Source organism: Natator depressus, chromosome 1 (genome assembly GCF_965152275.1).
Source record: "Natator depressus isolate rNatDep1 chromosome 1, rNatDep2.hap1, whole genome shotgun sequence".
Lineage (NCBI taxonomy): Eukaryota > Metazoa > Chordata > Testudines > Cheloniidae > Natator > Natator depressus.
Window position 1 is genome coordinate 287,240,955 of NC_134234.1, and position 23,247 is coordinate 287,264,201.

The 23,247-nt window shown below is 45.1% G+C and overlaps 1 protein-coding gene across 1 annotated transcript; it reads left to right on the forward strand.

Moving 5' to 3' along the window:
- Window positions 1-6,278: 6,278 nt before the first annotated feature.
- Window positions 6,279-19,510, forward strand: AVPR1A (arginine vasopressin receptor 1A). The gene is made up of 2 exons (XM_074951765.1): window positions 6,279-7,314; window positions 17,250-19,510. Exons 1-2 carry the CDS (start codon window positions 6,279-6,281, stop codon window positions 17,498-17,500), a joined length of 1,287 nt encoding a protein of 428 aa, XP_074807866.1. The 3' UTR covers window positions 17,501-19,510.
- The last annotated feature ends 3,737 nt before the right edge of the window (window positions 19,511-23,247 follow it).

A 23,247-nucleotide genomic window follows, 5' to 3' on the forward strand; every position in this document is an offset into this window, starting at 1 on the left:
TGACAAAGCATTTACAAACCCTGATGTACCACTTGATAAATCTATCAGTGTTGCAAGGGATGGAGCAGCTGCAATGGTGGGGAAAAAAAGTAGGCCTTATCGGACTTTTGAAACGTGATCCCAAATTTCCGCAGTTTCTCCCTGTTCATTGCATCATCCATCATGAACATCTCACAGGCAGATACTTCAAGTATTAAAATGTTATGAAAATAGTCCTAGAAATTGTCAATTTCATCCACTTGAATGGGAAGACTCATTGACAGTTCAAAAATTTAATTGAAGAGCTGGATCTTGAAGACAAACCTAACAACGTCTCTTACTACTGTATCATGAGGCGGTGATCAACCAGCAATGTCTTATATAAGTTTGTGGAACTGTTGGAGTCTATCAGTGTTTTCCTTGAAGAAAATGAAAAGTCCTATCCACAACTGAAAGATGAGCAATCTATACAGAAGCTGATGTTTTTCTCTGATATTATGCAGCATCTGCAAACTCTCAATTTGGCACACCAAGGGAAGGATAAGATTATTTCTGACCTTACTGAGACATTCTTCAGCTTCCAGAGCAAGTTAAAGTTTCTGCAAAGAGACATAGTGTCAAGAGACTTCAACCACTTTCCCCATCTCAAAAGTAGGGTAAACACATTCCCTGAAATCAAAGTAGATCACAAACTCAAGGAATACAGAGATAAATTAAAAGGACTGCTTGATGACTTTTAGGCCAGGTTTGAAGACTTGCAGAAGCTGAGATCCTGCTTCGCCTTTCTTGTAAACCCATTCATGGTTGATGTGATCAATGACGGCTGTTTGATTCCCAAAACCGTGGTTACAGAAACATCTACTGTAGAAATGGAACTACTGGAACTCCAGAAAGACCAGGCTCTAAAGATGATGCATAAATCAGTCTACAATTGAGCTCTGGAAGCAAGTTCCAGGAACGAAGTATCCTCAACTCAAGAAGACTAGTATGCAACTCATTTAAATTTTTGGCACAACATACTGCTGTGAATCACTGTACTTTGTGATGAAGTTCATAAAATTGAAACATTGTGCAGTCCTTACAAATCAACATCTGACCGAGCTCCTCCGTACTGCCTTGACAATGAATCAACCAGATTTCCAAAGACTTACAACCAGGATGGAGACCCACAAGGCATCTAGCTCTAGCAGTAATTAGCCATGATACAATAAGTAGGATATTTTTAAAAATGCATGTGTAAAGGTTGTGTGTGTCTTGCAGCTCTTAAACGTCTGAAGATTATGGTTTGCAACTCAGAGGGTCAGTAAGTTTGGCCATCCCCATTATATAACTTACTTGAACTGACTCTGGCTCATGCTATCAGTATTAATTATAGTCTTTGGGCCTGATTTTCATCTCACTTAACACCACTTTCATACTAGTTATTACTATTTATTATATAACTCCATTACTTTGAATGGAGTTACTCTACTTTAACTCTACTCTGATGGCCAAATTTTGCCCTCAATATTACTGTTTAGTTAAATTATAATTATGCACCAAGTATTTATTTAGGAAATGTAAAATGCAGTAAGTAGGTTTTATTTCTGTACAGTAAAGAAACACAGATTGAAAAAAGACAATGTTAAAAGTTCACATATTACAACAAATTATAATGCTAAATTTGAACATTATTTGTTCACATTATAGTTAAAAGTGCTATCAGCATATCATATGTGTACACTATATTAATGATTTAAAATGTGATTTTGAAGAGTACAGCAGCTGTTTTATTATTAAGGTATACTTGTAATTCAGTGATATATTTATTTTTAATAACAGTTTTAGAGACATTAAGACCCTGGTCTAACAATGCACTTAAATTTAAGCACATGAATAATCACACTGAAATTTTTGCACATACTCAAAAGTGCTTTGCTAGATCTGGCTCTTACTAAAGAATTTGATTATAACTAAGCAATGTGCCGTTAGGTAGGATTGTGTTGAAACAAGCCTGGGTGGACATTTCGTATAAGTAAAACTGGAAAGCATTCTGTAAACCGCTTGAGAGAAAAACAGAAGCTCAATGATCTTTACTGTTTGTTCAATCTTCTAAACCTACATTCTTACAGGGTAGGCAGCTATCAAATTATGCAATTGCTCTGTGACCATCATACCCTGTGGCTATAGAGTAGCAATATTTTGGTTAATAAATATTGATACTTGGTGATTTTGTTATAAATAACTCTCAATCAACCATCCTATGGCCTTCTACATTAACAGTAACCATTGGGGGGAAAGATCTGGGTATCATTGTAAACTGCTTGATACATGATAGTGATATAAACAAACCAACTCAGCAAACAGAATGTAGGATGTAGAAAGAATGGGATAAAAAAAAAATACTGAAAATGTGGTAATGCCACTTACTGCCAAAGTACACCCTTGACTTGAATACTGTGTTCAGTTCTAATCACCCCATCTCACATATAGCAGAAAGAGGAGCCCAAAGACATAACAAAAATAGAAGCACACAAACACGTCCATATAAGGAGAGATTGTAAAGAATTGGACTGTTTCGTTTAGAGTGCAGACAAATGAAGGAAGATATTATAGGTATTCAACCTCTACTGGACCAAGTGGGAAGCAAGATACAGAGTCAAAAATCAGAATCAGGATTCTCACAAAGAATGCCTTGCCAACAACTCCCTTTCTTTTAAACCAGAGCACCACTAGTATGAATACCTCCAGTATCTGAACTGGCTGCTAATTAGTATCCAAGTGGTATTTCATGTATTGTTTTATTTATCAGTCCCTAAATGGTCTGAGATCTGGATAACTGAAAGATTGCCTCTCTCCTATGTGGTACACAGCCTCAGTCGGCTAACCATAGATTCATAGACTCATAGATTCCACAGCCAGAAGGGACCATTATGATAATCTAGTCTGACCTTCTGTACAACACAGGCCATAGAACTTCCCCAAAGTAATTCCTAGAACAGAGCTTTTAGAAAAACATCCAATATTGATTTTAAAATAGACAGTGAGGGAGAATCCATCATGACCCTTGTTCTAACAGTTAATTACTCTTACCATTAAAAACGTACACCTTATTTCCAGTCTGGATTGGCTAGCTTCAACTTCGAGCCATTGGATACTGTTATACCTTCCTCTGCTAGTTTGAAGAGCTCATTAAATATTTGTTTCCCATGTAGATACAGAGTATCACACATATACATGACACATATGTTAAGTTAATTCTGTTCATATGTGCTTTAATTAGGCAATTTTTCCCTTGTAAATCGTGCCTGAATCACAGGAAAACAATGTTGAAAGGAGTGACTGTTCCCAAATTTCTTACCACAGCAGGCCATACATATTTAATCTGGAGGAGTCATTGGTGGCTACCTTGGGAATTATACCTTGTAGCCTCTTTTTTTCCTCTGTATTTGACCTCAACCCTTGTCCCATTTGATTTTAGCTGCTCTTTTCCACACTGCTTAGTTGTGGAGATTATATGGGCCATGTTTTTTTTAAAATCAAAGCTGTTGTGAAAATTGTTGACATTTCAAAGTTATTTCCATTTCAAAGTCTTTTGGAAAAAAATCATTAAAAAAGTTAAAATGACCTGGTTTTCAGTTTAAAACTTTTTATCAAAAAAGTTTTTACACTTTCAATAATGCTTACGATAAAAAAGCTGGGGAAAGGCATGTGGTTTTTCACAAAAAAAATCATTTTTGAATAAAGGCCATTTTTTAATGAAAAAAATCTTGTAATCATAAATTAGAGCTGGTCAAAAATGTTCAGTGTAGTCTGGGCTTGATTTTGCAGTCTTTATACAGGCAAAACTCATGGTGGCATCCCCCCTCCGCTAGACAAGGCCTCCCAAAATCTCTAACACAGTTGGACAGTCAAAGATGTGAAGTAAGAGCATGTTCCTTCAGCCACTGCAATTAATGGGAGTTCTGACATTGACTTCAATGGAGCAAGCTCTAAAGCTCTGCTGTGAGCACTTTATGATAGCAAGCCTCAAATAAGGTACAAAGTGCAGGAACAAGTCCAGGAAGTAATTTAGTATATCCTGAAGTATATAATTCATGACTCTTTCATCTACAGTCAATCTGGAAGAGTCCTCTAAAACCAGAATCTCAAAACTGCCTTTTTAATGAAAGACCAAATATAAATTTTATTCTTTATACCCTTTTTTATAAAGCAGATTTTTTTCTCCTCTTAAAGCTGTTTTAGTTAAAAATCAGCCCAAGTAACACAGTTTTGTTCCAGTCATATGGGACCTGATCCAGGATTTTCTATTGAAGATAATGTGGGTATTTTACCAGTGAACTGAACTGGAGCAAGATCTAGCCTTAAATCTCATGTATTACTTCATATGACAGAATGAAAGCTGTTTCTAGGTTATAACGACCAAATCCCGGTCCCACTGAAATCAATGATAAAATTCCTATGTATTACAATGGGGCCAGAATTTTGCCCTAAATCCAGAATAACCTATGAAACCAAGGAAATAGAAAATCTTTATCTAGTTATCTGCTAGTTTCTATATTTAAGAAATGACTAAAGTTAAAGTGATCAACTATGGAAATATGTTTGCAGTCACACTACTTTAGAGGAGGTTTTAGATCCATGCTGCCTTTTTCTGTGCTGAATTCTAGGTAAATTTCTACCATCATGGGTGAAATCCTGGCCCCACTGAAGTAAAATGGAGTTTTGCCATTGACTTCAAGGGGGTCAAGATTTCACCCTTTGTTTCCAGTTTGTGCTGTTGATTCTCCTCCCCTCTCTTCTGGGCTTTATTCTAGTACAGTTGTTATAATCCATGAGAGGACCAGACAGTACTCTGCTAAATGCCAGAACATCACTTTCCATCCTTGGCTTAGCCTAGGACAAAAGAACAGGACAGAAGGGAAAAGTAACAGAGACATTTCCTCTAAAATGTTGTTTTGATTATCCCAAATAACCAAAGTTGTGACAAGATTCTGAAAGCGCTGTTTGTTCACTATTGCCTTCTCCTAAAACTCAATTCTGTAATAAACTCTACCCCTTGGCTTTTAAGAATGTGTAGACAGACGGAGAGTAACAGTTCAACACATTTCACTTTCATCTCTTCTCTATGTGTGCAACAGGAAAGGGTACAAGGGATAAATCCGGAAGACAGCGTCAAAGCCATATCACAACCTCCTGGCCGACAGACGTTGTTAGAATCCATTCTGTAAATGAAAAAATAATTCATAGATACTAGTAACAGACTGTGTTTGAGTGATGCTGCTTTGTTTTTCTCTTGGATTTAAGGAAATAGATGATGCTGTAGATCATATTTTTCTTCACAGTAACTCTTCAAAAGAGATGGCTAGGAGTAAGGAAACTGCCATTACCCAGAACTGCATGCCATCAGATACATCTCGCTGCTCACCTAGAAGAATCTTCCAAGCAATGATACAACCCCTGACAAAAACAAGGCTCCAGAGTGGAGAGGCAGAGGGGCAGCATTCCTACAGCCAGCAGATCACTCTCCCGTCCCTCCTATGCTGTTCTTGTGCCCAGTTCCTTTCTCTCCCCTCCCACGTCTCCTCGTATTCTTACACCCCGCAAGGTGTCGCCACTGCCCCTCCGCGCTCCAGCCTGCCTCTCCCCCTTCTCCTGCCCTTGCCTCTGCCCGCCCCTTGTCCTGCTCTTTCTGCTGCCCCACACCTGTATGCTACTGTCTCTCGCCGCTCTTCTCCCTCCCTGCCTTTGATCCTTCCCTTCCTACTGCCCCGCTCAGCAACTCTTCCCCAGCGCAATGAGACACCGCAGCCTTCTGGGGACCGAGGGGCAGGCAAAGGGAGTTTCACAGACTAAGGTGTGAAGGTGCCGATCGCCCCCGCCTTCCCCCTCCTTGCATTGACGGACAGCGCCCGAGCCCCTGCAGGGGGACGCGCCCCTCATTCTCCTTGGGCAGAGAAAGGAGCGATCCCAGGGAGCGGCCGATGCGGGAGAGAACCTGGTCCGCAACCACGGGGCGCATGGGAACGGGGGGAGCCCGGGGAGGGGCTGGAGGAAGGTACCGAAGCGGGGGGCGGGTGGAGAGCTCAGCTCCTGTGCCCCGGGGGCAGCGGCGGCGCTGCAAAGCGAAGCGGCGGAGGGGGCGGCTGGCGTCAAGCGCTGACCAGCCTCTGAGACGGCCGCGCCCCTCCCCGCCCGGCGGGATAAAGGCACCGGCCCCTGGCGCTCGCTCGCAGACAACCGGCGGCGGCGGGAGCCAGGGGCCGAGCGGCGGCGAAGCGAGCGGGAGGTGCGAGTGCAGGGCCCCGCCGGGCGGCACCATGCGCTCGGCCGCCAGCCCCGGGCCCTCGTGGGGAGACGCGGCCGCGGCCGGGAACGGCAGCCAGTGGCGGCGGGCGGCGGGGAGCAGCCCCAGCCCGGCGCCCGGCTCCGCCGCCCCCAACGCGAGCCGCGCGGCCGGCTGGGACCCCTACGGGCGGGACGAGGAGCTGGCCAAGCTGGAGATCGCCGTGCTGGCGCTGACCTTCGCGGCGGCGCTGCTGGGCAACGGCCTCGTGCTGGTGGCGCTGCGCCGCACGGCCCGCAAGGCCTCGCGCATGCACCTCTTCATCCGCCACCTCAGCCTGGCCGACCTGGCCGTGGCCTTCTTCCAGGTGCTGCCGCAGCTGTGCTGGGAGGTGACCTTCCGCTTCCACGGGCCCGACGGGCTGTGCCGCGTGGTGAAGCACCTGCAGGTCTTCGGCATGTTCGCCTCGGCCTACCTGCTGGTGGCCATGACGGCCGACCGCTACGTGGCCGTGTGCCACCCGCTGCAGACCCTGCGCCAGCCCGCCCGCCGCCCGCACGCCATGGTGGCGGCCGCCTGGGCGCTCAGCCTGCTGCTCAGCACGCCGCAGTACTTCATCTTCTCCCTCAGCGAGGTGGAGCGCGGCTCGCAGGTCTACGACTGCTGGGCGCACTTCGTGCAGCCCTGGGGGCCCCGCGCCTACGTCACCTGGATCACCGGCGGCATCTTCGTGGCGCCCGTGCTGGTCCTGGCCACCTGCTACGGCTTCATCTGCGGCCACCTCTGGCGCAACATCCGCGGCAAGACCCGCCGGCGCGGGGAAGGGGGCGGCGAGGCTCGCCGCACGCCCGGGGAGGTGGCGGCCGCGGCGGCGGCTGGGCCCCCCGGCGGCGCCTTCCGCAGGGGGCTTCTGCCCACCCCGTGTGTCAGCAGCGTCAAGACCATCTCCCGGGCCAAGCTCCGCACCGTCAAGATGACCTTCGTGATCGTCTCGGCGTACATCGCCTGCTGGGCGCCCTTCTTCACTGTCCAGATGTGGTCCGTCTGGGACCCGCAGTTCTCCTGGATCGGTAGGTGAAGGGGAGGCGCAGGTGTCCAGCCTCTGCTCTGATTTACCTTGCTGCCACTCCGGAGTGACTCCGTACTCACACCAAAGTAACTCAGAACAGATTCTGAGAGAGAGATGTAAAGTACTTCCCCTGCCTTCTGCTGTAGGTGTGTTTGGGGAGCAGAGGGGAAATCCAGACCAAAGATTATCTCTTTAGACTATAATGGGGAAATGAGTTAGTTTCACTCAGAGCAATAAACCCTGCCTTTTTTACAATTAATAGTTTGCCCTTGATAGTTGCTATTATGACCCTGCGGGCTCTGACAAGGAAACCCAGCTGTTTCAGTTGTTCTTGAGGAACAATTTGAATAATGGGGCTTTTGATTTTAAGCAACTCTCCCTGGTAAAACAAACGTGGAGTTCTGCTGAAAAACTGATGGCATGATTTGTCTCCACCTCAATTATTTCTTTAGGGAAATGTTGAATAAAAATCATCATGTTCCTGAAAAAGTTTTACATAAACTAAAGGATTACTTGTGTTTATATTGCATGTATGAGTTAAGTAACTTGCAAATAATCACAGGAATGTTTTCTCACTTACTGTTTTGCTTTTGCTACTGAGTGACAGACAATGTTCTGGTGCAATAATTAATGAAATGCAGCTGCTACCCTGGAAAGCCTTCTCCTGTCAGTCTTATATGCGTTTCAGTTTTGCCACTTACCTGCATTCAAATAGATTAAAAGGGGAAAATAAATAACTAATCTGGGGATTCCATTTCATTGTAAAGTTTGTGTCTGGGAGGGGTGTAAACCTAGAGCCTGATCCTGCTCTCACTGAAGTAAATGAGAGCAGAATCAGGCCCTTTAGAGATCTAGGGAAGGTTCTACAGTATACCACAGCTAAGTAGCCTTGAGGGGCTAAATCATACAGTACATGGACAAATACTCCTGACTTCAGTGAGTGTATTCCATGAATAAGAACTGCAGGACTGGATGCAATGCCTTGCTCTCTTGCTTGGGTTAGATCAAAACACAATGTTCAACTGATACAAGCAAATCTTTTTAAACTCCATACTATTACAAATGTGGTGGGTTTTTTGTTTGTTTTAACGTGATTGTTCTAAACTGTTGGTTCTCAAACTGGGGGTTGCGACCTGGTTATGTGGGGAATCACGAGCTCCAACCCCAGCGCGCAGCTGCAAACTGTGAGCCCTGACCTCTGCACCAGGCTGTGAGCCCTGACCACGAGCCCTGACCCTTGGGTGCAGCTGTGGGACTGCGAGCCATGACCCCCAACCCTAGCCAGGAGTGGGGCTGCGAGCCACAAGTCTCAACCCCTGCGCTGGTCTGCAACCGCAAGCCCCGACCCTGATGCGGGGTTGCGAGTCCCAACCCTGACCTCCATGGGGGACTGTGGGGCTGTGAGCCCTGATCCCAACCCTGGCCAGGAGTGGGGCTGCGAGCCCCAACTCTGACCCCCATGCAGGGTTGCAAGTCATGACCCCAACCGCCTTGTGGGGCTGCTAGGCTGCAAGCCCTGATCCCAACCCTGGCCAGGAGCGGGGCTGTGAGCTCTGGCCAGGCGCTGGGCTGCGGGGCAGTACCGGGTTTACAATGGCGCCAGTGGCGCCTTGGGGCCGGGCCCACATTCAAAAGGGGCTCCGGCCCGGTCCACTCACTTGCGCTGCGCCCAGAGCAGCTGGCTCCTCTACACCCCCCGGCTCCTCCCCCCACCATTTACTCCACTCAGTTGGCCAGCCCAGGGCTTCTCTCCAACCCCTGTCCCTGCCTGCCAGTTCCTCCCCACCCCATGACCCACAAGCGCCAACAGGAAGATCAGCTGTTGGCAACTGCCAATCAGCTATTTAGCATGCGCAGCAGCCCTCATCAGCTCTTTGGCTGGCTGCGGCCAATCATCTGTTTTGGTGCAAAGTCCCCCACCTATCAGCTGTTTCGCCTGCGGCTGCTGAAGCTCCCACCTTCCACTGCAGGCAGATGTGAGCCCTTTTAATTTTCAGGGCAGAGGGAGCTGGGCTAGGGGGACAGCAGCCAGGGCAAGGCAGCTTCTGTGCTAGCTGTGGAGGGTGGGGGAGATGGGGTGTGGGCAGCTTCTTGGCAGGGGGCTGGGAGGAGACGGGCGGGCAGCTTCTCGGCTGGCTGCAGGGGGGTGATGGGGGGAGTACGGGCCAGGGGGTTTCTCGAGGACTAAGCCAGCCATTCTCAGCCCACTCTGGTGTCTCCTCCAGGACCTGTGCCCCACTCCAGCCAGGAGAAACCAGCTGCAGACCCCCTTAGTACTGGGCGGGGGACAAGCCAAAGGACATGGCTCTTTAAGAAAAGCTTGCCGTTGTGTCTGATGAGTGAACTTGGGCTGGGGCCAGCAGCTCGCCCCCTCCTAGTGCTCCGTCCAGCCAGTTGGGTGCGCCTGGCCATGGCCAAAGGTGAGATGGGCTTCACTGCAGCCCCAGCCACAAATGAGTAGCCTCCCCCAGCCCGGACCCTGCCTGTGCCCGGACCCCTCCCACGCGGGCTCTGGGAGCTCCCAACTCCTACAGTTCTGACCCAGGTCCTGGGGCTCTGCATCCCTTCCCCTGTGCATGGAGGGACAGGAGGGGGCAACACACCAGTATTTCTAGTCGCATCCTCCCTGCAGGCTCTTCTCCCTGGCCGGCTCTCATGCCTGACAAAATAACGCTTGCCCAGCTCAAAGCTGTTTTCCCCCTTTCTCTCCCCCCTCCCTCCCCCAGATCAAGCCTGCCTGAGGGGCTTTTCCTCCCAGAGAGGAAGTTTATTCCCCCGCCCCCAAGATCAGCATCCCCGAGTCAGGAAGGATTGATTTCCTTTCCCTGGATCCACACTCCCCCCTGCAGCTCCCAGGGAATTCCTTCGATTGCATTCTCCGCCCCCCTCCATCAGCTTCAAGTCAGGAGACGCTGCCTTGCTTCACCTTGGAACACCTGAGCTCATCTCGGGCTGTAGCAGCCCAGAGGAGGAAGCAACCCCCTCTTCCCCCTCGCCTTTGGCTATGGTTCCACTAGGGGCTCCCCTCCCACAAAAGTTGCAGAGTGTGTGAGGGACTTGGGGGTGGGCTGCAGCCCTGGGGACTGGGTGGAGCTGGAGCCACACAACAGCCATACAGCAGGATGAATGAATGGGACATTTCTATGCTGGGCTGTTGAATTAAATTTCTCTCTGTGTCAGGGCGGGCAGTTTCTGGGCTGGCTGCAGGGGGTGAGGTTAGCGGGAGACAGAGCTGCTTTGAGTGTGTGGGTGGGAGCGGGAGCTAGACAGAGCTGATAGGAGGTGGGGAGCAGAGAGAGAGCGGGGAAAAGGGACACAGGTGGAGAGCAAGAAGTGGGAAACATCAGGAAGAGGAGATACCAGTGATAGACACACATTCAATAACTAGAATGAAAGTGTATAAATATGCTGAAAATAGCCTCCCCTCAAAACTGGGAGAGCACCCCTCCAGCACACACACTTTGCCCTTAAGGCAGGAGGGGGCAGAAAGGAGTGAGCAGCAGGTGGGAGGCATTTAGGGGAGGGGGTCGGCAGGCAGGAGGCATTCAGGGGGGTCGAGGGGGATAGGGCAAAGCGAGGGCAGGAAGAGGTTGAGTGGGGGTGGGGCTTTGGAGGAGGGGGCGGAGCCAGGATGGGGCACCGACCAACAAAACCAAAAGTCCGCACCTATGCCATGACCCTTTTCTCCCATCCACTGCTTGTCTTCTTGGCCAGCAGCAGGCTCCTCTCTGCCACTGCCAGTCCGGGCTAGTGACTGTCCGCTTTGGGCTCCCTGGGGGCAGGGGGTGCCCCTCCCTGTGGCTCTGCGGAAGCAGCAGGCTGGGGACGTTGGTGGCTCCCCCACCCCCCCATGCAAGCAAATGCCTCCTCTGCCACGGGCAGCACCAGTGCCAGGTGGGTAGGGCTGGGTGGGGCCCCAGGGGACAGGACTGCTCTGTGCTCCCGAGCTTCAGCTGTCCTGCCCCCTAGCACTGTGCTGGGAGGGGGGATCCCTGCTCTGTGCCGGCTCAGCAGGGCCTGGGGGCAGGGCTTGGGGGAGTGGGGCAGGTTTGTGTGTTTTGGGGTGCTGGGCAGTGGGGGTCTGTTGTGGGGTTGTTATGTAGATGTGGTGGTGGGGCTGTGGGGAAAGACACTGGGCAGTGGAGGTGGGGGAGATCTGTGTGTGTTGGAGCACTAGGAAGTGTGGGGTGCTGGGCAGTTGTGATTGGGCTGAGGGTGGGGTGCGCTGGGCAGGGGTGATGATGTGGGGGGGCTGGGCATAGGGAGTCGGGGGGGCACTGAGGGTTGTGTGGCACGGCATGGGCCCACCCCCATGGTTGAAGGGGCACGCTAGCAGCACAGGGCTGGGTGGGCCAGTGTGCGTTCGGCGACTGCCGGTTTCTAAATGGTGTCCTCACACTGGGCGAGGTGGAAGTGCCCCTGCCTTGCTATGCCCCATTGCCCCTGACCAGCCCCTTGCTCCGGGGACTGACTTCCCCACCCCATGTTCCATTGCCTCCATGGGGGCACATAAATATGTTTGGTGCCGGGCCCACAAAAGATTAATCCTGCCTTGTTGCGGGGCTGCGAGCCTGAGCCCTGGCCAGGCGCGGTGTTGTGATCCCCAACCCCAACCAGGAGCGGGGCTGTGAGCCCCGAGCTGGGGCATCCAGGATGCTGTGAGCCCGGACCCCTGTACTGGGGTTGTCAGGTGGAGCCTGGCCATGCTGAGGGTTATCAGCCAGGAGATCCGCCGGGCACAAAGTTGTTAACCCCCAGCCCTGCCATACACAGGGTTGTCAGCCCCAAGCCCTGCCATCTGCTGGGAGCCCGGCCAGGCACTTGGTTGTGAGCCACCATCACCACCAGGTGCGGATCTCAGAGCCCCAAGCTCCTCCAGCCCAGCTCCACCCCCAACTCTACTCCACCTCCAGCTCTGCTCCACCTCCAAAGAAAGGGCGCCAAATAGAAGTTTGTCCAGGGCGCCATTTTTCCTATAGCTGGCCCTGGTACTGAGACAACATTAGAGGGCTTGATTCTTTAGCAGCTGAACAAGTACTTTATTAATTAACAATCAGACACACAAGTGCAAACTTACTCCTGAAAATAATGGCCACCTGTACTGCTAAAACCGCTAAAAAAATGAAAGTATCTCGAGTCTTACATTACCTTGGTTTTGCCAGTATCATCGCCTCTGATATTGAAAAACCGCAATGCGTCATTGGCGGTGAATTTTTGTCTGCTGAATCAATGAAACCATGCAAACTGCAGCGACATCTTGGCACTAGACATTCTGAGCATAAAAATCAAAACGTGGATTTTTTTCAAACGCAGAGAAGACGCAACAAAGGCAGCCAGGCCTGATGTTGATGGAAGTTTCCGACAGCAAACGTCCTCAGCTCTGGAGGCCTCTTATGTTGTGCTACTATGAACTGTCCATACCAAAGCACCACGTACAGCAGGTGAGGCGCTTATTCTGCCAGCAGGCAAGGAGATTGTGGCACTCATGCTTGGCAATGATACTGCCAAAAAACTGAATATGCTCTCCACGTCTAATGATACCGTGAAACACAGAATATGTGAGATGTCTGAAGACATCAAAAAACAAATTGTGCACGAAATTAAACATTCTGCTTTCAGTATGTTCAGCCTGCAACTTGATAAAACCACTGATGTTACTCACTGCGCACAACTGTTAGCATTCGTACGGTATGTAAATGCCGGGGATGTTAAGGATGAGTTCTTACTCTGTGAACAACTTGAAACAACCACAACAGCACAGGCCATTTTCAATAAGGTGAATGCCTTTTTTCGAAAGCAATGGCATTGAGTGGAAAAACCTTTGTGGTATCTGTACTGATGGTGCTCCAGCAATGATCGGTCCACGGTCTGGCTTTCAGCAGAAGGTAAAGTGTGTCTCACCTAATGTGATTGTCACTCATTGTGGAATCCATCGTCAAGTCCTAGCTGCAAAGACATTGCCAATATGCCTTAATTTTGTGGTGGATGTTGTTATACGAGCAGTGAACTACATTAAAGCTCATGCTCTGAATAGTCGTCTCTTCTGAGAGCTCTGCAATGAAATGGGTGGTGAATATGAAGTTCTGCTTTTCCACACTCAAGGCCAATGACTTTCTAGGGGACGTGCATTAAAGCGCGTTTTTGTACTTTGTGAAGAGATGGCAGAGTTTTTCCTGCGAAAACAGAAACAAGAGCTGAACAAACTGTTCAATGACAAGAAATGGCTTCTCTGCTTGGCATACCTAGTTGATATCTTTGGTAGCCTTAAAGATGTCAATCTTAAAGATCTCAATCTGTCACTTCAGGGAAAATATTCAACATTAATAGTCCTGACTAATAAAATCAAAGCCTTCCAGATGAAGTTGGATCTGTGGTGCAAGAAGCTGGACACAGACAGATATGGCATGTTTCCGACACTTTCCTCGTTCAGCGAGGAGGAGGAAGTTAAGATTGATAGTGCTCTCAAGTCAGCGATCAGTGAATATTTGAGAGCCCTTCATGAAGAGTTCTCATACTACTTCCCAGTGCTACCAGAAGCACTCCATTCCCTGGTGAAGAACCCTTTCAGTGTGACAGCTGAGCAGTTACCTACTGACGATATTCACGCACAGGAACAGTTTGTCGACATGATCAATGATGATGAAGTGAAAGCAAAATTCACACAGCTGCCTCTAAACCAGTTCTGGTGCTCAGTTGCAAGTGAATACCCACTGGTGTCTGAAATGGCCCTGAGAGTACTTCTGCCATTTCCCACTATCTACGAATGCAAGAGTGGATTCTCCAGCCTTCTCACAATAAAGACAAAATCTCGAAACCGGCTTGATGTGAAGGATGACATCAGATGCGCCCTTTCTAAAACAACACCAAGAAGAAAACTTCTTGTGTCAAACAGCATCAACCAGCTCACTGATTTTTGGCTGCTTCAGGTCATTAATTGCAGTCAAGTATTAAAATAAAATTCTACTTAAAAATAACTTTTCCACTTATATTTAATTTGATAAAAATGTGTTTTTAATCTTAATTTAAAAGCAGTGAGAAAAGGTAAATTCATTTTAAGCAATAGGGTTTAAATTTAGTATTTAACATAGAGTTAAATATTAAAAATGTGTTTTTAATTTCTAAGGGGGGTCGCACTCAGAGGCTTGGTGTTCGAAAGGGATCACCAATACAAAAAGTTTGAGAACCACTACCCTAGAGTAATCAGGAAGGCTGCCAACCATCTTGTATGCCTGCTTGAAAGTTCTGTGATAACTTAAATGTTTGCCTTGCCTTCTACCTTTTGAAAAACATAGAAAAAGAAGAGAATTTTGCATTTCCCAGGTTTTCACGGCGTGTCTGACACTTCAGCTATCTGTACACAGCCAAGAAAAATATCAAAGTGTCATCAGCCTAAAAAAAGTGCTAAGCTCAAATGTTTCACAAAAGCTTTTAGAGATTATAAATTTGCTGTTTGTAAACAATCAGCTCTTCTGGAAGGAAATGGTCACATATGCTTTCTGATTTAATAAAAGGTAAATGGTTGTGATTAAAACATTTGCTGAATTAATTTGAACAAACATAATTTAGTAAAATGTTTCCCCAAAATTCAAAACTCCAGATGTGCTTTTTGTTTTTAAATTGAAAAGTCTATTCCAGAAATACCACAGTGAATTCATTTTGCCCTTGCTATGGATAAAATTCTGGAAGTAATTTTCATTCATTATAGTGTACTCATAGATATATATATGTAAAGTGAAAGCTGGAAGCCACAAACTTTAGATGATGATACTATATTGTACTTTTGTACTTCAAACTGTCATTGACAATAGTGGGAACTTTGATTACACAAGAAATGTGGGATTGAGCTCAATCACAATACATACCATAGTTGATCAAATATAAATAGAATTGAAGGTTTGAAGCAGACTAATATAATTTTGATTTCAAAAGGAGGAAAAAAAAGCCTGTCAGGACATTTCACTGTGTTAAATAGAGAGATTAATATGAAGAGACATTCTAAAAATCTTGTAGAACTGTACAACACAGTAAATATATCGCTGTGGAGACTTAATATTCATAAAGTGAGGCCACTTTTAATTGAATATACTAAGTACTTGAAAGAGTCTGACAATTTAATTAAACTAGTAGAGGTAAGAGGATGAATTTTTTTCTATGACAAAGTTTAGTTGAAGGAAAAAAACAGAGCATCTTTCTCTGATCTCTAGCATTATGGACCTGATTCAAAGTCTTTCTATTGACTTCAATGGACTTTGGATCAGGGCCTATATACATTTTGGAAGAAAAAACTTAGGGTGAAATCCTGGCCTTGCTGAAGCTAGTGTTTTGCCAATGATGTCAATTTCACTCTTACCTAATCGAATTTGGACTTCAGGTTTGGGATTTAAGGCTCCTGTCCAGCAAAGCACTTACATAGGCTATGGCTACACTAGAGAGCTGCAGCTGCGTCGCTGTAAGCTCTCTAGCGTACTCACTTTAAAATGACGGGAATTAATCCCCGCCCCCAACAAGCTGCAGTAACTGTATCAGCAGGAGAAGCTGTCCCACCAACATGGTGCTGTCCATCCCGGCACTTAGGTCAGTGTAATTTATGTCGCTCAGGGTGGTGGCTAATTCATAGCCCTGAGCGACATGAGTATTACCAGCATAAGTGATAGGGTATGCATAGCCTCAGTGTCAGTGGAACTGCTGACACTTACAGTGTGCTGTAAGTGTCAGCATGTGCTGAACATGTGCTGAAGTGCTTTGCTGTCTTGGGTTCTTAGATCCCAAACCAGAAGTAATTAATCTTTACTCAGATAAAAGTCCAGTTAACTTCAATCGGAGTTTTACCTGACTAAGGACTTCCTGATTGTGTCCTTGGGATGATTTGGAGGATCTGTCTGTACAACTGCTGAATTCTGGTTGATATGAAGTGGTTACTGTGAACATTGCTGAATCAGCTTTGTTGTATCCACTATAGGCTAGGAGGGCTGTGTCACTTCCTCCTCATATCTGGTCTAGGAGGGTCATAGAACTCAAGGACTCTATTCAGGTGATAACAACTTGGAAGAATGGATGAGCTCTGGTCTAAAGGAGAAACAGTTTTACGTTCCCTCTCTGAGGGGAGGGGGAACTGGAAAAAAATGGAAATTTACCAGGTGCAGAGCAAAGGAAGCCAGGTGACCAGTTAGGGCTTTAAATAAAGACTTACAGGGAGGAAGGAAGGGCATGGACAGCCTAGGTCAGAGGACTAGCTGAGGGGAGAATACTCCATGTGTCAGCATGCAAGTAACAGAAGGATGCTGGACAGTCCCTGACTCCAGCCCAAAGAATGATCTGGAGTGGTGAGGAAACTGAGGAAGGGAAATGCATGAAGTTTATTATTTTTGTATGGATCTGTGTATTTCTCATATGATTAAGTGAAGAGCGGCAGCATTGTAGAACTCTGGACTGTATGTCTGTGTTATATGTAACACTTTCCACATGATGGCCCCTTGGAGAGGTAAACTAGAAGTCTCTCACCTTTGGTGAGATTATGGGAGAGATGTGTGTAAGAGATGGGGGAGCCTGAGGAGTTCATACTGGTTACAGGGGCTGGGTAGGGTGCCATGAGTTCACAGCTCTCCAGATGGAGTGTAAGAGAGAGGGTCTTCATTCTCACAGTGTGCCTGGGGACCCCAAGACTGGGACAGTGCTTGGGTTTATAACACCTGGGGATCCAGAAGCTGGATTCCCCCACAACAATCTGAAGGGCCGCCAATAGAGGGCACCCAACCAGACCAGTGACAGTATTTATTACAGTGTTAAATGTCCGTTGATGTTCAGTTCCAGGATTGCTTTTCTCATTTCTGTTCAACAGTTAACATAAAAAATCAAATGGTTAATGAAGAAATTGACTGTATGTTGGCAATGTTCCTTTAATTCTGCTACTAAAACAGTATCCTTTTTTTTAAATAGATTCTGAAAACACTGTCATTACAGTCACTGCTCTGTTGGCCAGTCTGAACAGTTGTTGCAATCCATGGATCTACATGTTCTTTAGTGGACACCTCCTGCAAGACTGTATACAGAGCTTCCCTTGCTGTCAAAAAATAAAACAAAAGCTGAGTAAAGAAGATTCTGACAGCGTTAGCAGAAGACAGACTTCTTTTACCAACAACAGAAGCCCAACAAACAGTTTGGACATGTGGAGGGGTTCACCCAAATAATCAAAATCTACCAAATTCATCCCCATTCCAACCTGAGCCAGTTACACAGAAGAGACAGGTCTTCTTCAAGTGCAATAACAGCACTTGTGAGTATCATAGTGTGGCACTTCAAGCTTGTCAAGGCACTAGTCATGAACAATTAACTACAGCAGTAGCCATATCATGAAATGTACCATATTGCTAAATAAACTATTTCGAACTGCTGTAAATTATTTTATGAAAAGTATTAATGACATACAAAGCAGTGGAATGTGGGCAATTGCTCTGGAAATGACCATAGTTTTTCTAAAGTTAACTTTATTTTTTGTTTATAAAATAATTAACACTTTGTTTGCATGGTCATAATTTTAATTGAGACACTGCTTCATGGTTGCCAACTGAAGTGTACTGACATTTAACCATAATTCATCATCATAACTACTCTTAAAGTGTGCCAGTATCCCACTGCAACTTATGCTTTGCTGTGTGTTATTCCTATAGCATCTGAGTACTTTAATAACACATTTTCATGAAAGGCTGGTTTTGAAGCTCCTTGAACAAAATTTTGCTGTTTGTTAGAAGTCCTAAGAATCTCTTAAAAGGACAACATTGAGGCTAGTGAGCCTAAAATGAGACCTACCATTTTCGTGTGGTTTTGGAGGCACACCTATCACACTGTCACTCTGTTCTACCTGTCTGCTCCATTCTTTTGAGCACATCAGGTATGGAAGTTTTCAGTAATTTTGCTGGTGATATGCAGGACTCCGATTTGAATTTCTAGCATGCCCTTGAGAATGAAAAATCAAGCAGAGTGGAAGAGCAGTGGTATATTTATAAATATACTTGCATCACATGCATGCTCATACCTCTGATCAGAAACAAATTCCCTCTGTTGTTGGTAGGTCACTATAAAGAGGATTTGGGATTTAACAAGACTGAGCCCTAGTTATTGTTTGGCTAGTTAAATATTGGGCATGTTGACCCTAAATATGCTTTTCATTCAGAGCAAGATTGGGCCCAATATCTCTCTAAGCATTCAAAAGGGGAAATAATAGAAATAATTGGAACTGCATTCTAGTTAAGCTATATTCTGCCTCCACAGTACTAATGGAGCTCCCATCCATTTCAGTAATAGTTTTGTGCAAAGAATGAGGGCAGACTATGTCCTGACAGAGAAAAGATTGATTTCATGCATTGCTAGACCCATAGAAAATGATAGCTATTTCTTCAGGAACAAAAATATGGGGAAAAAAGCCTACAACATTAAAATGGTATATTGTACTTTTTGTTTTCTTTTTAATGTGCATTTAAAAGCCTAAAGCACCAAAGTTTATACACAGTTGTACATAAAACATATAGATATGAGTAAATGTATGCGAACCTGTTGATAAAATTTGGTCCAAATCTATATATGTATGTATTGGAGGACTGTGTGTGTTTGTGTGTGTGTAAAATGTGTATATATACACACAGTGTGTACTGCATAAGCATCAGATACATATTTAGGTTGCATATGTCTCATATGAAGATGCTATTCTTTGACTAATTTTATGTTTTTGTTAATATTACTATCTTTGTACATGACATCTATGCAACTAGGTGTGCTTATAACATTTTATCAAAGGTTATTAGCCTGAATTTTTCTATAATGATATACATTAAAATAGACAAGACAAATAAAAACTTTGAAATAATCTTAATGAAAGAAGTTGGGCAATGAACGGCATAAAATATAAACAAATTATGGCTCAAAATTTTAGCAGAGTCTTTTAGTTGTTTTCCAAGTATGCTGCAAAATCTATGTCTAAATTTTGGTGATTTCCCATGCAGCTGTATTTCATAAGTGCTATGTAGTTCTTGTGACTGATTTGATAAAACTGCATAGGACAGGATTTGAGATTCCAAACATTTTGTAATTATTACTTTGAGTTTCTTCTTTTGCTTAAACAAAATTTTTTTTTTCAGAGTGAAAATTAAGGTGTTCTGTACAGATACAAAAGTGCTTCTTAATAGTTGGTTGAAGTTAATGTTAGAGTAAGATTTTCATGTGCTAATGAACAATTTCTTGTTCTTCCTGTTTTCAACCAATGAATAAATAATTGCTCATTTAAAATGTATAAACTTGCTTCAATAAACTTCTGGATTTGTTTGAGAAGCATTATATAAGTGGTTGTTTTTTTAAAAAACAAATACAGAAGACCATTAATAAATACCAGGATCTGGAGAGTCAGGGTCAGGCAAACTCTGACTGCAGGGTCAGGCAAACTCTGCATTGATTTTTAATGTTACATGCACATAAGGTTTTCAGGACTGAACAAATTTTAAATTACTTCATATTATATATAGTTCATGTGGGATGTATATCATAATACAAAGAATATGCAGTTTGCTTTCCACTAAATATTATAAATATCATCACTCGAGTGTGATAGAGCACTAATTTTTGCTCTATTGAAGTCATTTGGAGTTTTGCCCTTAAAGGGTCCTGCTCCTACTGAAATCAATCTGAAGTGAGACCAGACTGTCTCTGCACTCTACTATTCATGTGGTGATGATGGGATAACAGCAGTTTAAAAAAGTTTAGACGGAACCACTGGAATAAGTGGCATGATGCATTGAGTGCAATAAGTGGCAAGAATCAGCGAGGACTTGGATCTGATTTCTTGATAAGAAACAGATGTGTTGTCAAGAAGCATTTCCCCCCCCCCCCCGCCACTAGTCACTTCCTAATTTGTGAGTAAATAGTGTACTACTTGGAAGGTGTTTTTTCTTTACTACCAAACTAGGACCGCATTCTGCAGTGCTCACACATGCAAAACCCAATTTGGACCCAATCCTGCAGCACTGACTCGGAGATAAATCCTGGCCTTACTTGTTTCCATAACTGAGAGCTCACTGGAATTGTCCTTGGTTGGGCTCCACAGTTGGAGAGGTCTAATGAAATCCTGGAGCCGCCTTCCACTTTTTCAGAGTAATTGCATAAGATTTTTGCAGATGCCCAGTCTTGCCCTCTACCTCATCGGGGGCCTGAATGATGGTGCTGAGGAGGTATTGAGCATGCAGAATTCTTCCTCAGCACCCGAAGGTGGGTTCATTCCTATCTATTAGTATTCTGGAGAGACTGACTGGCCCAAGGCAAATAATGGATCTGTCATCTATGGGTGGAATAAGATGTAACTCATTTTACTTTCTAGTAACCAGAGAGGGAAGAAAACAACCTCCCAATAAGCCCTCCCATTTCCAACCCCAAAGTAGCAGATATAGATGGGAGCCTCACTCTCCCTGGGCATGGGAAAGAAGAGAAGGGCAAGATCTGAGGAAAGTTTTTCAGGGGCACTGGGGAGGTAATCTGCACGAAAATCCTGACTTCCCCTGAGCAGTCCTGTACCATTTCCTTATAGGTCACATTCAGAGCCCTTTTACCTTCCTTCCACCATGCATTAAATCATTCCACAGATCAGTTGTGCTGGTGTGGAAGTATAATACTTGCTGTAAGGGGCTAACAGTACTAACAGGTGCATAAGCAGAACTCCGGATTTAGTACTCACATTGCCTTCAATGGGAGTTTCTCTGAATAAGGGCTGCAGGGTTATTATCATTAGTTATTAAATAGATTGTGCTCAGATATTCAAAAAGACACAATTCTATGGAAGATAACATTCTCCTCCTTTATATGGTAATTTTTTTAGATGCTCAGTCCTATAAAATTATTTGCAACACTTCTACCTTAGGTTAAACAATATAACATTGGCAGTGCTGGGAAAAATAACCCAGGAATTTTGGCTTCTACTTTTGTCTCTTAACCACTTATTAAAGCACATTTCTTTTCCAAACTCTTTTGAACATTATACTCTGTTTTACTCTTTGATATGAAAAAAAAGAATGAGGAGTACTTGTGGCACCTTAGAGACTAACAAATTTATTTGGGCATAAGCTTTTGTGGGCTAAAGCCCACTTCATCAGATGCATGCAGTAGAAAATACAGTAGGAAGATATATTATATATATATATACACACACACACACACAGAGAGAACATGAAAAAATGGGTGTTGCCATACCAACTCTTAATGAGACTAATCAATTAAGGTGGGCTATTATCAGCAGGAGACAAAGAACTTGTAGTGATAATCAGGATGGCTCATTTCAAACGGTTGACAAGAAGGTGTGAGTAACGGTAGGGGGAAAATTAGCATGGAGAAATAGTTTTTACTTTGTGTAATGACCCATCCCCTCCCAGTCTTTATTCAAAGCTAATTTAATGGTGTCCAGTTTGCAAATTAATTCCAGCTCTGCAGTTTCTCATTGGAGTCTGTTTTTGAAGTTTTTTTGTTGAAGACTTGAGACTTTTAGGTCTGTAATTGAGTGACCAGGGAGGTTGAAGTGTTCTCCAACTGGTTTTTGAAGGTTATAATTCTTGATGTCTGATTTGTGTCCATTTATTCTTCTGCATAGAGACTGTCTGGTTTGGCCAATGTACGTGGCAGAGGGGCATTGCTGGCACATGATGGCATATATCACATTGGTAGATGTGCAGGTGAATGAGCCTCTGATGGTATGGCTGATGTGATTAGGTCCAATGATGGTGTCCCTTGAATAGATATGTGGACAGAGTTGGCAACGGGCTTTGTTGCAAGGATAGGTTCCTGGGTTAGTGTTTTTGTTGTGTGGTTGCTGGTGAGTATTTGCTTCAGGTTCAGGGGGCGGTCTGTAAGCGAGGACTGGCCTGTCTCCCAAGATCTTTGATACAAGTGATTTACATTGATGTGCACATGACTTGTGTCTTTATACTGGTTTATTTATTTGCTCAGCACTGAGCAAATCATAGAGGAAGACCTGGGCTTTGACCCAAGGAACTTTCAATCTAAATTAAAAGGATTACTTGTACACCTTAGAGACTAACCAATTTATTTGAGCATACGCTTTCGTGAGCTACAGCTCACTTCATTGGATGCACAAAGTGGAAAATACAGTGAGGAGATTTATATACACACAGACCATGAAAAAATGGGTGTTTATCATACACATTGTAAGGAGAGTGATCACTTAAGATGAGCTATTACCAGCAGGAGAGTGGGGTGGGGGAGAGAAAACCTTTTGAAGTGATAATCAAGGTGGGCCATTTCCAGCACATTTCCAGGAGTTAACAAGAACGTCTGAGGAACAGTGGGGCGGGGGGGGGGGGGGGGGATAAACAAGGGGAAATAGTTTTACTTTGTATAATGACTCAACCACTCCCAGTCTCTATTCAAGCCTAAATTAATTGTATCCAATTTGCAAATTAATTCCAATTCAGCAGTCTCTCGTTGGAGTCTGTTTTCGAAGTTTTTTTGTTGAAGAATAGTCACTTTTAGATCAGAAATGGAGTGACCAGAGAGATTGAAGTGTTCTCCGACTGGTTTATGAATGTTATAATTCTTGACATCTGATTTGTGTCCATTTATTCTTTTACGTAGAGACTGTCCAGTTTAACCAATGTACATGGCAGAGGGGCATTGCTGGCACATGATGGCATATATCACATTGGTAGCTGTGCAGGTGAACGAGCTTCTGATAGTGTGGCTGATGTGATTAGGCCCTATGATGGTGTCCCCTGAATAGATAGGTGGGCACAGTTGGCAACGGGCTTTGTTGCAAGGATAGGTTCCTGGGTTAGTGGTTCTTTTGTGTGGTGTGTGGTTGCTGGTGAGTATTTGCTTCAGAAATGTGCTGGAAATGGCCCACCTTGATTATCACTTCAAAAGGTTTTCTCTCCCCCCATCCCACTCT

Bases quoted from the DNA above. Each gene is read 5' to 3' on its own strand.
- AVPR1A (XM_074951765.1), top strand. From the start codon at position 6,279: ATGCGCTCGGCCGCCAGCCCCGGGCCCTCGTGGGGAGACGCGGCCGCG. The intron at 7,315-17,249 runs GTAGGTGAAGGG...TTTTTTAAATAG, and splicing joins CCCGCAGTTCTCCTGGATCG to ATTCTGAAAACACTGTCATT.